Here is a 14,112-nt window from a genome sequence, read left to right as displayed (position 1 = left end):
GTGTTCTGTCTTCATTAGCAGTATTGCCCTGGCTAGTAGAAGGGAATTAGGCTATTGGCTATTCACTTACGTAAAAGTGACTGGTTGATGCCTTCTCTAAGTGTTTTAGCAGAATAAATCATACCTGTCGTTTCTTGGTTATGTCAGGGCATAAAGCTGCTGCAGTCGACAAGACATAAAGCTGGTCATAAGACAATTGTCATGAGAATGGAAGGTGCCTGTCTTGAGCCTTAGGAATAGGCAGGCTTTGCATTTTACATTCTGTCATAGTTGTTTCTGCCATACAAATATCTCCATAGATTCACATTAATCTCGGATCTTATTTCCAAAACCTCTAACTCTTAACTCTATTTTAAAATTGTTGATTTGAACTTGGATGGTAACCCTTCTCTCAATAGCTTTATCCTGTTTTTCTGCAACAGCTTTCGGTTGTATGATTTTGGTTTTCTGATCATAGTCTAAATACTCATGAAGGATAAACTCAGTCTCTCCCACCTTCTTCCAAATACTTTAGAGAAAAAGATGAGGATTCCATCAAAATTCAGCCCTCACCCTGCATCACTTCCACCTTGTTAATAGCCCGTGGTAGTGCAGAGTCGAATCACCTGCATAATGGGTATGGTCCAGCAAAATGACCTTCTCCCTTCACACCTGTTGTTCAGTGACAGCAGATTCCTTCCTTGCCTAGTTGCTACCACATTGGCCATTACTGGTGCAAGTCTTGAGTGCGACAAGTCCATGGATAATTTACAGTGGAACCTCGGTTTATGAACACCTTGGTTTACGAATTTTCAGTTTACGAACGCCACGGACCCATCTGGAACGGATTAATTCACTTTCCATTACTTTCAATGGGAAAGTTCGCTTCAGTTTATGAACGCTTCAGTTTAAGTACTCCACGGACCGTCTGGAACAGATTAATCCACTTTCCATTACTTTCAATGGGAAAGTTTGCTTCAGTTTATGAACACTTCAGTTTATGAACAGACTTCCGGAACCAATTGTGTTCATAAACTGAGGTACCACTGTAATAACAAAGATAAAAGTTGGAATGATTATGTTATGTTACGGATTTGGGAATCCAGCCTAACATATGAGTACAATGATAATCATGCACAGGGAAGGGTACATATAGAAGCATTCATATAAACAGATAGGTGTATATATCTATCTATAACTTTTGAGTAGTTGCACAGAGCCTGTTTCTCTCCTGTTAAATCTGATGTAAGATGGTTCCCCCCATAAATAGTAGGTTCCCTTTTATAACAGCTTTATGAAACCGATAAAACACACTTTCTTCCCTTGCTATCTTTAATTTTATTCACAAGTGCATTTGAATTAATTAAAAGGTGCTTACCTGATTGTTTAGTAAGATTTTAATTATTTCCTAGTGATTATTTGAGAAAGTATGAGTGACCTCAACCTCACAGTTTTCTGAAGTTTGAAGGAGGAGTCAGTTTTGCTCAAATGTTTTAAAATGTTTGTCTCATCAAAATTCTAAGTTGTTGGGTTTTTTTTTAATTCTCCCAGGCAGTCTCTGCAATAAGTTTTATAAAAACATGATAGGTTACAAGGTTACAAGGTGATTGTACCAGAAGAATGGACAAAATTGGTTTTATTAAACATAATACCTTTGCATTTTGCTATTTAGAACAGACCAAAACAAGGAAAGCATTACGAAAATAAGCTAGCATTAATAAATGATGTGAAAATGAGGGATTTAGTTTGCATTAAAAATTGAGCGTCATTCATGTTGAAGCATGGTACAGGCATGATTCTAGTATTTCACCCCAATGGCACTATGCATGTAATAATACTAAATCCTGCTATGGGTTCTGCAGAACTGTTTATCATAATGGGCTAAGTCACATTGAAGTAACTGCTTTCAGTGAGACTCTTGCTGGAGTCTTCTCAGTGAAAGAGAGTGGTACTATACACATGGCCCTGAATTGAGTATACAACTAGGTCTTGTTATCAGCAGTAAAAGCAGGGAACCTCCAGCACTGGCCATTTCAATAAGAGTAAAAACCTAGCTATACTTGGAGGAAACATTTGCTGGATTACAATCCCTGTTTGCAATAAATCAGGTATTTTATTTGTATAAATATGCAGGGTGGAATTGAACTCACATTTTGCTCAGAATAGACCTGTTGAAAATAATCGCCTTAACTTCATTGTGTTTGTTAATCTGAGTAAAACATAGTTGAACAAGGACAGTACTCACTGTGCACAATACAGTGGTACCTCTACTTATGAATAACTCTACTTACGAATGGAGCTCCGTCCGCCATCTTGGATGCAGTTTAGATAGGATTTTTTCTACTTACGAATTTTTAGATAGGGTTGCTTCGACTTACGATTTTTTTCTCTCAATGCATTCCTATGGGATTCGACTTGCAAAAATTTTCAACTTACTAATGTGCGTTCGGAACGCATTAAATTCGTAAGTAGAGGTACCACTGTAGGTCTTCTTCAACTTACTCTCCTCCTCTCCAAACCTCTGAATGCCCTCAAAATCTGTTCCAGAGAGTTGGGGTACCTTCCAGAGCAGATTTTTCAGGCACGTGAAGGCTGTAGAGGGGAGATGGGGAAGGCGACTCCTGTTGTGTGAATGGAAGTCTGCGCAGGCAGGCAGTACTGAATACCATTTTGAACCTGAAAGTCCTGAGTTTTCATGATATTTTTTACACAGTCTTCTGTGCCTTAATAGCCCTCCGTAGCAGGGGTGGGAAAGCTGTGAACCTGCAGGTGTCGTTGGTCTCCCAGCTCCTGTCAGCCCCAGCCAGCAAGGAATGATGGGAGTTGGAGTCCAACAGCAGTGGGAGAGCCAAAGTTTGGCTGTCCTTGCTTTGCAGGAATTTCACTGCAGATCAAAAGTGTAACGAGCTGCAGAGGTGCGTAAAAAGTTGTCCTTTGCATACCGTGTTGTCAAACAGTTGCTCTAAGTGTCTCTGGGGGCCTGCGACTGCACTGTGGGGTTTTGATCAGTGATGCCATATCAGAAACTGTTTTTGAAAGCCCAACATCAGTTTGTAATGCAACATGGAATTATTGGAGAAACACAGGCACAGAATCCCCTTGGGTGTGTAGAACAGTTCTTTGGATCCGGTCTAGCATGTGTTAATCAGCAGGTATTCCACTTTTAAAAGAAATCCCAGCTGTTTATCCTCCATAACTTTGACGAAGAAATCTTAATAACCATACTAGCTTATTCTTTAATGGGATTTTTTTTCATGTTTCATGTTAAGCTGTGTCACTTTTTTCTGTCCTTTTTCTTAAAGCAGTGTAAAACTGGGTTAAACAGACAGAGACAGGTACAGCAACTTTCTGCAAACTGTTCACTTATTTTTATATTCTCATTGTAGAATGTCCATACTAGCACTTCATGCTGGCTGTCTTATGCACTAATGCACTTTTCAAGTCTTGAGGATTGCTTTGACATCCTGCTTTTTGGATTTTGCATGGCAGATATTTAGTAGAATTAATGTTCTTTCCACATTTATAATGAAAGAGACTACCACTGGGGGGGGGTCAGTTTTAAGTACAGTTCCAATTCACTTATGACAAATATCACTAAAAGCACCTGCACTGCTTATTATTTAAATACTGCTTTTTTATAGGAAGCATTTCAGATTAAACTGAATCTCTGTCATATGATTCATGCATTGACATCAGTAATCTATGTATTTTTGTAAGAAAAATCTTTCCTAAAATAGCTTACAATGCATGCTGAAATGACTATTTGCCACTGAAATACAAAATGTAGTAATTACTGGTGCTGTATTTTAGCAATTTTCTGCTTTCCTTCCTGCTTCATACATGGTTCAGATACTGAGTTTGGTAACTGGATAGTTGGAATTGTAACTGAATTCTAAACATGTTAGGAAAGCCCACTAAAACTGTACAGTGGTCCCTCGACTTACGAACTTAATCTGTTCCTAATGCACATTTGTAGGTTGAAAAGTTCGTAAGTTGAAAAGCGGTTTCCCATAGGAAAAAAAATATTTGGAAAAATTCGTAAGTCGAGGAAACCGCATTTAAAACCGCCAACGGTTTCCGTTCGGATGTAGAAAAATTCGTAAGCATGCAGCCATTTGTCCCGTTCATAAGTCGGAAACTACGGATGTCGAGTAATTCATAAGTTGAGGGACCACTGTATATAGAATTTATATAATATAGATAAAACTAATGCATTTAGGCATTATTTTTAATATGGTTTGAATTACTAAGTTGAGTAGGAAGTTATCTATAACATTCTGGTTCAGTTTTTATGGAATATTTTATTCATTATCTTTATGCCTTATGAAAATTGTGTCTTCTGTTAAGAAAATGTTATCAGAGCCACTTGTCGAATGTGAAAACGGGCTACACAATGAGACTTAAGACTACCACTGCTACATATTGACCAAGGAAGATGGAAATCCCTAGTTATCCATCTCCATGCAGCCATAGTCTGTGTGTATGTGTATGTATGTATATGTACACACACACACACACACACACACACACACACACACACACACACGCCTGTCCCATGCAATGCTGGGGTGGATGGGTGGGGAGGGAGGAATTTTCCTGTTCAAGCAGACTTTTTTGTGTTGCGTGCACACTGAAAACTGGGACACCCCCCCCCCCCACCAATAATAGTAGGCACACACTCTTCCCCCTGCATCTGATCACAATAGAATAGATCCTGAGAAATGTATGGTCTCATTGACCATTTTGGGATCACTTAAAGAAAAATAATTACTACTTTGTCAATGTTATATTGATTAGTAGTATGTGTTAAGCTGTGAAGCCAGTCTTGTGAAGGCATATTACAAAAAACTTGGTACAGGGGATTATAATTTTTTCCCAAATTACATCCATCTCTTAGTGGCCACGCTCATGTGTAATGATAACCTAAAGCAGCTTGTTGTTCTGGGGCTTTCAGTGCCAAAAATACTTTGGAGAAGTTGCGTTACTCAATTGCATCCTTTCTTGCAAATATGTTTATTTAGCACCAGGGTTTCCTAATCCAGTGGCCCCCAATTATATGTCCTGGTCCTTGATTATGGGCCTTTAGACAGTGAATGTGAAAAAAGAGAATTTATGAGTTTCTCAGAGCAGTGGAATGTTTCTCTGTTGATGAGGTAGCTCCTTATTAAACAAGTTGAATGAGGATGCTACAGTTCTTTAAAGAAGCCTTCATTTTTGGGAGACAGACATGATTATTATTTTTTTAAAGACACGCTTCCATTAGCAGGGAACCTTAGTGGTTTTAAAGTACCAATTTTTCAAAATGTGCATTTATTTCACTTGCACATAACACACACAGACACAGACACATAGAGGGCTCTCATGTGGCACAACTGCCTCTTGGATTTCTCCCTGAAATGAAATGTCTAAAATTGGGGACATACCTTTATGTCCCCCTCTTTATTGGCTCAGGCAGTTCAAAAAGCATCGGGTTGCAGCCAGTGTTAGTCCTACTCAGAGTAGACCCATTGAAATAAATTGACCTAAACTAGTCAGGTTTATTAATTTCATTGGGTCTGCTCTGATTAGAACTAGCATTAGCTAAGATCTGGTTCAAAGACACTATGCTATTGTGCGAGGAATCCTTGGGACAGATTTATATAATGAGTGATATTTTGAGCATCTTCCTTGGTTCTTAGACCTTGCTCTCATAAGAACCAAACACTGAAAGTATTTGTGAAGAATAAGTATACTCTAGAGGTCATCAAGTTTCCTTGGTCTTTATGGCAGAAGTTATTTAACTTTTGAATCCATGAACATATTGAGCAAATTTCTAATGGGTCTCCTTGTTTATAACAACACAATGCAATTGTTATTAATTTTTAAAACACTTTTTTAAAAATGGACTATTAATCTGGAAAGAGCAGTGCCTCAACTGGGGTGGGGCGGGGGCACCAAACAGTATATTCCCAGTTGTGCCGGGGGCGGCGGCGTTGCCTTTCCATTGTGACTCAGATGTGTGTTACGCTTTGCTTCTGCAAAGAAAAGCAATGTGCAGTAGGCATAATGAGCGTCTCAACATATTGCATGTATGTACTTTTCTTTTGCGCAGGGAACAGGCTCAGGAGCACCCCAAGTGCCTTTGAGCTCAATGACGGTTGATGCTGTGTGCGAGAAGCTGAAACAGATCGAAGGACTCGACCAGAATATGCTGGCTCAGTACTCTGCAACTATCAAGAAGGTGAGTCCCTTCATTTTAAAATGGTGCATCATTTTTCCATTTAAAAATGTCACCTTCATTTGGGCTCTACATTCTCCAGCAATCATATATTGAGCGTCCCTTCCTTTTCCTGCAAAACTCATTGTCAGTTGAATACCAACATGTGATGCAGAAAGCACAACAAACTAGAAGAAAGATGGTGAAAGAAGAGAACATAGTTTGTGTTGCTCTAAAGCAGGCATCCACAAACTTCGGCCCTTAAGATGTTTTGGACTACAATTCCCATCATCCCTGACCACTGGTCCCCTTAGTTGGGATCATGGGAGTTGTAGGCCAAAACATCTGGAGGGCTGCAGTTTGGGGTTGCCTGCTCTAAAGAAACTGTGATAGGACAAGTTGTGTTCTTGGCTTGCTGAATATGGTTGGTTTGAGAGAGAGAGAAGCCACAGTCCCAGGTTCATATGTAAGATGAGGACTATGGTTTGGTTTTTTGTGTATTCGCATGAAAGAACAAAGCAGCCTAGATAGGCACATTCATGACAAACCATCACTATGAAGTTAATCTTGTTAGTAACATTTTTTATTGTGCTGCTGTATATTTTAAGTGGTATTATCACTGTTAGGCACCTTGGGTGTTATTTGTAGAAAGGCAGAATGTAGTCATGATGATGATGATGATGATGATTGATATCATCCATCAAGGGTGCTACCCCGAGAATACCTGGTTGTGGGGTTATTTTCCCTTTTCCACCCTACATCTTTTAATCCCAGTCCTATTCAGTGTGATACAGCAACACTGATCCACTACATTGCATAGAGCTGAAATTAAGAGGTTTATAAAGTTTTTTTGGCTGCTAAAGAATCAGTGCACTGAATGTTCTGTTAGCATGCTGGATCATTGTTTGCAATAATTCCCTGGTTGGCACAGGGTTAGTTCAGCCTGATGGAAATCTCTAAGGCTTTTAAGGCTCACTTCTGCTTTTGAAGAGGGAATTTATGTACCTCTGAGCTTTGCTTGAGAGAATTTAGCTGGCATCTCAACAGGAAACTGCTGGCAGAAAGCTGGACAAGAAGCCTCTAAAGCTCTGTTGTACCATGGATATTCTGAACTGGTGTCTGAAAACTGGGATGGAAGAGGGCAAACAGGTTGACACTTAATCTAGAAAAGATTGAAGGGCTGTAGGGAAATTCTGCTGATACGGACAAAGAAATGTAGCCATCTTCCTCCATAATACCTACATACTCATGTCTCACTTCCTCTGAAGGATCAAATTTGCAGCTGGGTGAATTTTCCTGGACCTAGCACTAACCTTAGAGGCTCAGATGGCATCAGAGTTTCAGATTATCTTTTTTCTATTTTGGCTGATTTTGCCAACTGTGTCCCTGTTTGAGGAAAACAGACCTGATTTAAATTATTCATGTGCTGGTACATCCAGATTTTTGCAATGCTTTCTACATGAGGCTGCCATAAAAGACAGCTTGGAAACTTAATTGGTTCAAAATGTAGCCTCCAAAATACTGATATTAGCATGCTGGTTGGATCAGGCGACACCTATCCTACACTAGTTACACTGGTTTACACACACACACACAGGCTCAATTTAAGGTGCTGGTTTTGACTTTTAAAGCCCTCAGTGCCTCTCAGGACTGCTTTTGCGAGTGCGAACCTATCAGACATTTAAGATAGTCATCTCATGCTTGTTTTATGTGAACCAGGGATGGGGCCTTTTCTGCAGCAGCACCTCGCTTGTGGAATTCAGTCCCTGGGGAAATTTGGCAAGCCCCCTTACACTTTTAAGCCCTCAAAAATAACTATCGAAAGGCATTTTATTATAAGTTTCTAAATCTGCATTTGCTGACTTGCTTTTTGAAATATTTTCAGATGGGCTGTTTTTGTTATGTTTATTTACCGTAATTTTTGTTGTTCTTGTTTGAATATATTTTTATAAACTGCCTTGTGAGAAGACTTTCTAAAAGGCCAGATTTAAATCCAGAAAATGCAAATTCCCTATACGTAATTAAGGAATATGATGCATCTGATTTGTTTTCTGACATTACAAATTTGCAATTTGTTTTATGCCATAGTGGAAATTATAAGTTTGCATATTTTATCAAATTGTTTAAATTTCTTCTTGCAAAAGGTACAGTTATTCTATCCCACTCGTATTAACCATATACGGTATTTCATGTGAAACTCAGTTTCAGGTTTTTTTTAGCTTACGAAATATTTACAGATGGCAAGGGTGTATTTATCTGTTTTGTGTTTTTAAAATTTGTTCAGGCCAATATAAATGGTCGCGTTTTAGCACAGTGCAACATTGATGAACTGAAGAGAGAGATGAACATGAATTTTGGCGACTGGCATCTCTTCAGAAGTGCAGTAAGAGAATTTTAAGTCTCATGTAAATACAAATGCCTTGTTGACGGTGCTTGTATGGCTGGATCCTAGTTATGTTAGCTTGGAAGTAACTCCCACTGTCTTTAGAAGGAGTTAGCACAGGGGCTGAGAATTGCTGGCTCACAGTCTGGATGCTCCCCACACGTGGCCTGCATCCTCACCTCCCAACCCCCTTCACCTATCAGTACCATATTTAGGCTTCATAAAACCTTCTTACTGATCCCATTGGTGGGTTATTGAAGCTAAATGTGGCACAGTGGGGCAGGGAAAAGCTAGCCTTTCCTCTCCGGCTGCAACCCCACCCTCTGCTTTAAAATCCTTCCTCTTGTCCAGGAAGATGCTTTTTGGAGGAGCCTAAATACTGAGACTGAGAAGGTTACTTTGAGAGAGACTGCATGTGAGAGAGTGAATGGGCATGTTGCATGTGTGAGCAAGTTGCATGGGGGAGATGTTCTTCCTTTGACCACATTCATTTTGGGCTTGTGATCCCCAGTCGGGCTGGGTGATATGTGGTTTTCAACATTGTGATATACCTGTATATCACGATGTCTGAAGTAAGGATGGAGCTATGTAGAGGCATTGGCTGGCTTCACATTTTTTCCTGCATCGTGATTTTTGCTGGCTCCTGCTCTTGTGATTTGCTGCCCTCTCCAGGTGGCAGGGGAGAGCTGAGCTGGCAGAGTTAGCAGGGACTGCAGGATTTGAGAGAAGCGTTGACTGGCTTCATGGTTTTTGCACATTGTGATTTTTGCATAGCGTGCACACACACATGCGCGCGCGCACACACACACACACACACACACCATGATTCGTGAAACATGGTCAGGTCAAAAATTATGAAACCAATATCACGATACCAACTTCAAACAGGTTTTGCACAACATATCGCCCATCCATGTTCCCCATAGGGTTTGCCGTGAAACTTTGTAGATCTTAACCAAAGAAAGAGGTTCCTCATTCTTCGTTTAGCACCAGGTAATACATGGAAATGCAGCCTTTGCATGCTTTGGTTTGCCTAACTCTAAGGCCCTTGCTTCTGCAAAATAATGTCTGACATCGTATGTGGCATAGTGTTTTTATATAAAGTGGCAGCACTGTGCCAGGAATGTTTGCTTTTTACAAGGCTTTGCGGCCTTGAACAGTTGTCTGTTTCAGCCCTGTCAGTGCACTCATAGAAAGCCTGGGTGAGTATTTATAGGAGGCCTTGGGGAAAGAAAGGAGTTATTTATTAAAGCAGGGTTGGCCAGCCCTTTTTCTGTTGAGGGCTGCATTCCTTTGGGGGTGATCTGTCAGAGCTGCATGCCGAGCTGATGGGCCGAAGCCCGTTACTTTCTCTCTTTTGCCTTCCCACCCCGCAGGCTGCCAGGAAAGGGATGGACCAGTCTTGCCGTAGGATTGAACTGATCACTTGCAGAGAACTTTTGGAATTAAGTAGAGTTCCACAGGTTGCCCAACCCTATACTAAAGAGATGCTCTTATCCCACTTACTAGAAACGGCCCATTGTTTTGACACACAATTATATAAGATTGGTGTTTTATAGCAAACATCTAGATACCATGTACTTGCATAAATGTGTATGTCTTAGCCTGTTTGTGAAAAGTGTTCACTAACAGTACAGGTTTCAAAGAGTCCTTTGCGCACATGTCTTCATATACACACGGTGAGAGTTTTCACGTTTCCCCTTCTCATTATGTTACAGTAGGACCTGCTCCAGAGTAGCTTTTCAGTGATTTCAAAGAACTTTTTCAAGGGTTTTCACAAATCCTGGTTTTCTCACAGAAGTGTGCTTCACAGCTTTATACTCTTCGACTTGTTTATCCAGTGTTTAATCACCTCAGCCAGATTATCTTTTCAGGCTTTTCATGCTGGATCCTAATTGCTGCATTTTCTGTGTTAGGTGCTTGACTTGAGAAATGTTGAGAGTCAGGCTGCTCATGAAGATTCCCGGGCAGCGAATGAACACACCAGTACCATACCTCATAATGATCTTGCTCATCGTCCTGCACTGAACACTGAATTGCCTCATACTGAACTGACTGGTCTTCCGGGTCAAGCCCCCTACGCTCTCAACTTCAGTTTTGAAGAGTTGAACACCATCGGTTTAGAAGAAGCCCCTCCACGTCATAGTAACCTAAGTTGGCAGGTACTCTCTTTGACATAGACTTAATCTCAGCCCATTCTCTCTCTCTTAACATTAGCAGTTTTACAGAGCAAATAGCTTCCTCCCTCACCCAAATCAGCAAGCAATGGTGGCATGAAGAGGAAATGCCATATTTTATGTTCACTAAATGTATTTTCTGGAGTTGCAAATAAAGACCCCATTTCAGCTCCTGTTGTTGTTGTTGTTGTTGTTGTAGTTTAGTTGCTTGATATGCAAAGTGACTTACAAAACACCAGATGGAGACATAGAAATCTTCTATTTGGCACTGTTTTCCCCTTTCACTTCAATGAAGAGGCAACCTCTGAATGCATAAATAGGTATGTTTGTGTCTGCAACAGACACCTTGCATGTGTGTACTTGCATAAATGCAGGTGTGTGTGTATATACAAGATTTTTATGGTTGCCTCCTCCATTGAAGCGAACTTTTTCATGCAGCACTGTAGAATGGGGCAAAAATATGTTGCATTGTAGATGTCTCTGTGTTCCTGTATACCTGGCAGGAATCATACATTCTCTCACCCTTTTATTCTAAGCATCAGGTAAATAAGATGCTTGAAATAAGCGATGCAGAAATTTATGCATCTCAAGTTGTCTGTAAAAATATTTATATAGTAAGTGAACATAGTGCTCAATGTTGGTGTGCCCACAACACTGAGTATTCCCACAATATGCAAGGCATATGCTATGCCACTGAGCTGTTGGTCCTCTGTGGTTATGAAGGAGCCAGGTGTTACGCTGCTCTGTTCGCAACTGTGTTCTTGGGGTGAAAGGATTACTGCTAACTCCTTGAGACCTAAAGACACTGTGTGAACAAAGCTTTAATCTGCATACAAGGTCTGTAGCTATCTTTTCTGTTTTGAAGGACTGGTGTCAACTCTGCTGACTTTGTATTAATGAGTTTTCTTTCTATTTGTACAGTCACAGGCCCGTCGGACGCCAAGTCTTTCAAGCCTGAATTCTCAAGATTCTAGTATTGAAATTTCAAAGCTTACCGATAAGGTACAGGCAGAATATAGAGATGCATATAGAGAATATATTGCTCAAATGTCACAATTGGAAGGGGGTGCCAGTTCTAGCACGGTGAGTGGTAGATCTTCCCCTCACAGTTCAGCAGCCTTCTATATGGGCCAGAGCCCATCAACAGGCTCCCTTCATTCCAGTGTGGAACAAGATAAGGGAAAGGATGCTGAGCAAAAGCAAGATGATGGAAGGAAGTCCTTCTTGATTAAACGGAATGATGTTGTAGATTATAGTACATCAGGTGTGTCTACTAGCGATGCGTCTCCCTTGGATCCCATCACGGAAGAAGATGAAAAATCAGATCAGTCTGGCTCTAAACTTCTCCCAGGGAAGAAATCTTCTGACAGAACCAGCATTTTCCAAGCTGCAGACCTGAAGCTGAAGGGTGTGGCTCTGCGCTATCAGAAACTTCCAAGTGATGAAGATGAGTCTGGAACAGAAGAATCTGATAACACTCCCCTCCTCAAGGAAGGTAAAGACAGAAAAGTCGAAGGGAAAACAGAGAAGCAGCCCAAATCTCCAGAACATGGATCTGAGCCCATTAGAACCCTGATTAAAGCAAAGGAGTACTTGACGGATGCTCTTCTCGACAAAAAGGATTCCTCTGACTCTGGGGTAAGATCCAGTGAAAGTTCTCCAAACCACTCTCTCCACAACGATGCAGATGACTCCCAGCTTGAAAAAGCAAATCTCATTGAGCTTGAAGATGATGGCCGCAATGGGAAACGGGGAATTCCCCTCAGCTTGAGTGGCCTTCAAGACGCAACCATGGCACGTATGTCAATCTGCTCGGAAGACAAGAAAAGCCCTTCGGACAGCAGCTTAATAGCGAGCAGCCCTGAAGAGAACTGGCCAGCATGCCAGAAAGCCTACAACTTAAACCGAACACCCAGCACAGTCACGCTGAATAACAACAGTGCCAACCAGCCAACCAACCGAGCTAATCAGAATTTTGAGGAGATTGAGAGCATGAGAGAGCATTCTCAGATCATTTTGTGCCCCGGACCGAGTTCTAATTCTGTTCCGGTTCAAAATGATAACATCAAAGGCGTGGCCCATAAGCGTAGCCAGCGCTCGACTTATGCCAGGCTTTCGAAAGATTCTTCTGAGCTCCTTACTGTTACCGGCTCTGATGCTGCAGGCTTTGGAGAAGAGAGGGAAAGTATTCTTTAAGAGAGATCGAAGCTAAAACATACACTGCTTAAACACTTTTTAAACACGCTGCCTCTTGCTGGCTCTCGAGCAGGCCTATAAATCTTCTCTTACCAAGGCTTGGTTCCCTGTCCTTTTTTCACCTGTGAATTTCCATAGAAAGTGAAGAACAGAATCCAGCTGAAGTTCAGCATGTTTGAGTCCCACAGATTTCAACGGGAGAGATTCAACCACTTGCTTAAAATTAGGCAAAATAAAACCAGTGTTTCCTTCTTAAATAAAAGCTTAACTTTTCCAGTGCGAGAACAAATTCCTTAGTCCACATGTTGAAAAAGGAAATGCCTCAAACATTTGGATGATCTCACAAAGGCAAAAACGAATAGTTTATCTGTATATCATAAGGTTCAGTGCTACTTATTTGTTTAGAAATAAGAGGAAGGAATGTCTCACATCAAATGAAGCGGAAGGGTCAGACTGTTACGAACCTGAAACTACGGAAACAACTGTTAATTTGCATTTTCCAATTCTGTGTGTGACACCTTTAAAAGTATTGATGGTTTAAGTATTGATATAGAGTGGTCAAAGTACAACTGTTGTTTGTTCCTTCTACGCAGTGCAGTCTTTGGGAATGTGTCATGTGTGTGACTGTAGTTTTAATGGATTACTGCATGTTGGACATGTTAGCTGTGGCTGAGATTTGGATGTAATTGATGAACAGCACAATCCTGCACATGTCTACTCAGAAGTAGGCCACATTGATTTCAATGGAACTTACTTCCAGGCAATTTTGTAAAGGATTTCAGGCTGAATTCTCTGTTTGTTGTAGATGGTGCCCACAGTAGTATTAAATTAATTGAACAAAGTAGTCGTGGTCATGGTGTTAGGTGAAGCCAGTTTGGGTGTAGTCTTTGGAGCTATTATGAATATTTACAGTTTTCAGAAATCATGGCCTTTGATTAATAGGTTTGATCGGATTGTAGAAAGTCTGAGGAATGAGAAATTGTCATTACCTCAAGAGTAAGTAAAAAAAATAATAATCCTAACATTTGGCATTGTGCAACAAAACGGTACATAATTTTTTCCCTTCTGTTTCTGGTATTGTGCCTGTAATGTCAGTAATTTGTTCTGCAGGAATTTGAATACGATCGGTGAACCATGTGTATTCCACTAGCATCGAGAAGACAATAAAATAATAAGCATGA

At 40.6% G+C, this 14,112-nt stretch overlaps 1 protein-coding gene across 5 annotated transcripts in view; it reads left to right on the top strand.

Moving 5' to 3' along the window:
* The window catches only part of KIDINS220 (kinase D interacting substrate 220), a 60,733-nt gene extending 46,621 nt beyond the window's left edge, over window positions 1-14,112 (top strand). For 3 of the 5 annotated variants that reach the window (XM_088665709.1, XM_035109885.3, XM_088665708.1), the window contains 5 exons: window positions 3,282-3,314; window positions 6,071-6,199; window positions 8,460-8,558; window positions 10,475-10,720; window positions 11,657-14,112. In XM_088665709.1, coding sequence (XP_088521835.1) covers window positions 3,282-3,314; window positions 6,071-6,199; window positions 8,460-8,558; window positions 10,475-10,720; window positions 11,657-12,931 — 1,782 coding nt within the window. In that variant the 3' untranslated portion in view covers window positions 12,932-14,112. The remainder of the gene's footprint in view (window positions 1-3,281; window positions 3,315-6,070; window positions 6,200-8,459; window positions 8,559-10,474; window positions 10,721-11,656) is intronic. The other 2 variants (XM_035109887.3, XM_035109886.3) reach the window with 1 other exon arrangement.

This window comes from Zootoca vivipara, chromosome 3, assembly GCF_965207765.1.
Source record: "Zootoca vivipara chromosome 3, rZooViv2.hap1.1, whole genome shotgun sequence".
NCBI lineage: Eukaryota > Metazoa > Chordata > Lepidosauria > Squamata > Lacertidae > Zootoca > Zootoca vivipara.
Note: the sequence above shows the minus strand (reverse complement) of the source record. Positions and strands in the feature narration are given on the sequence as shown.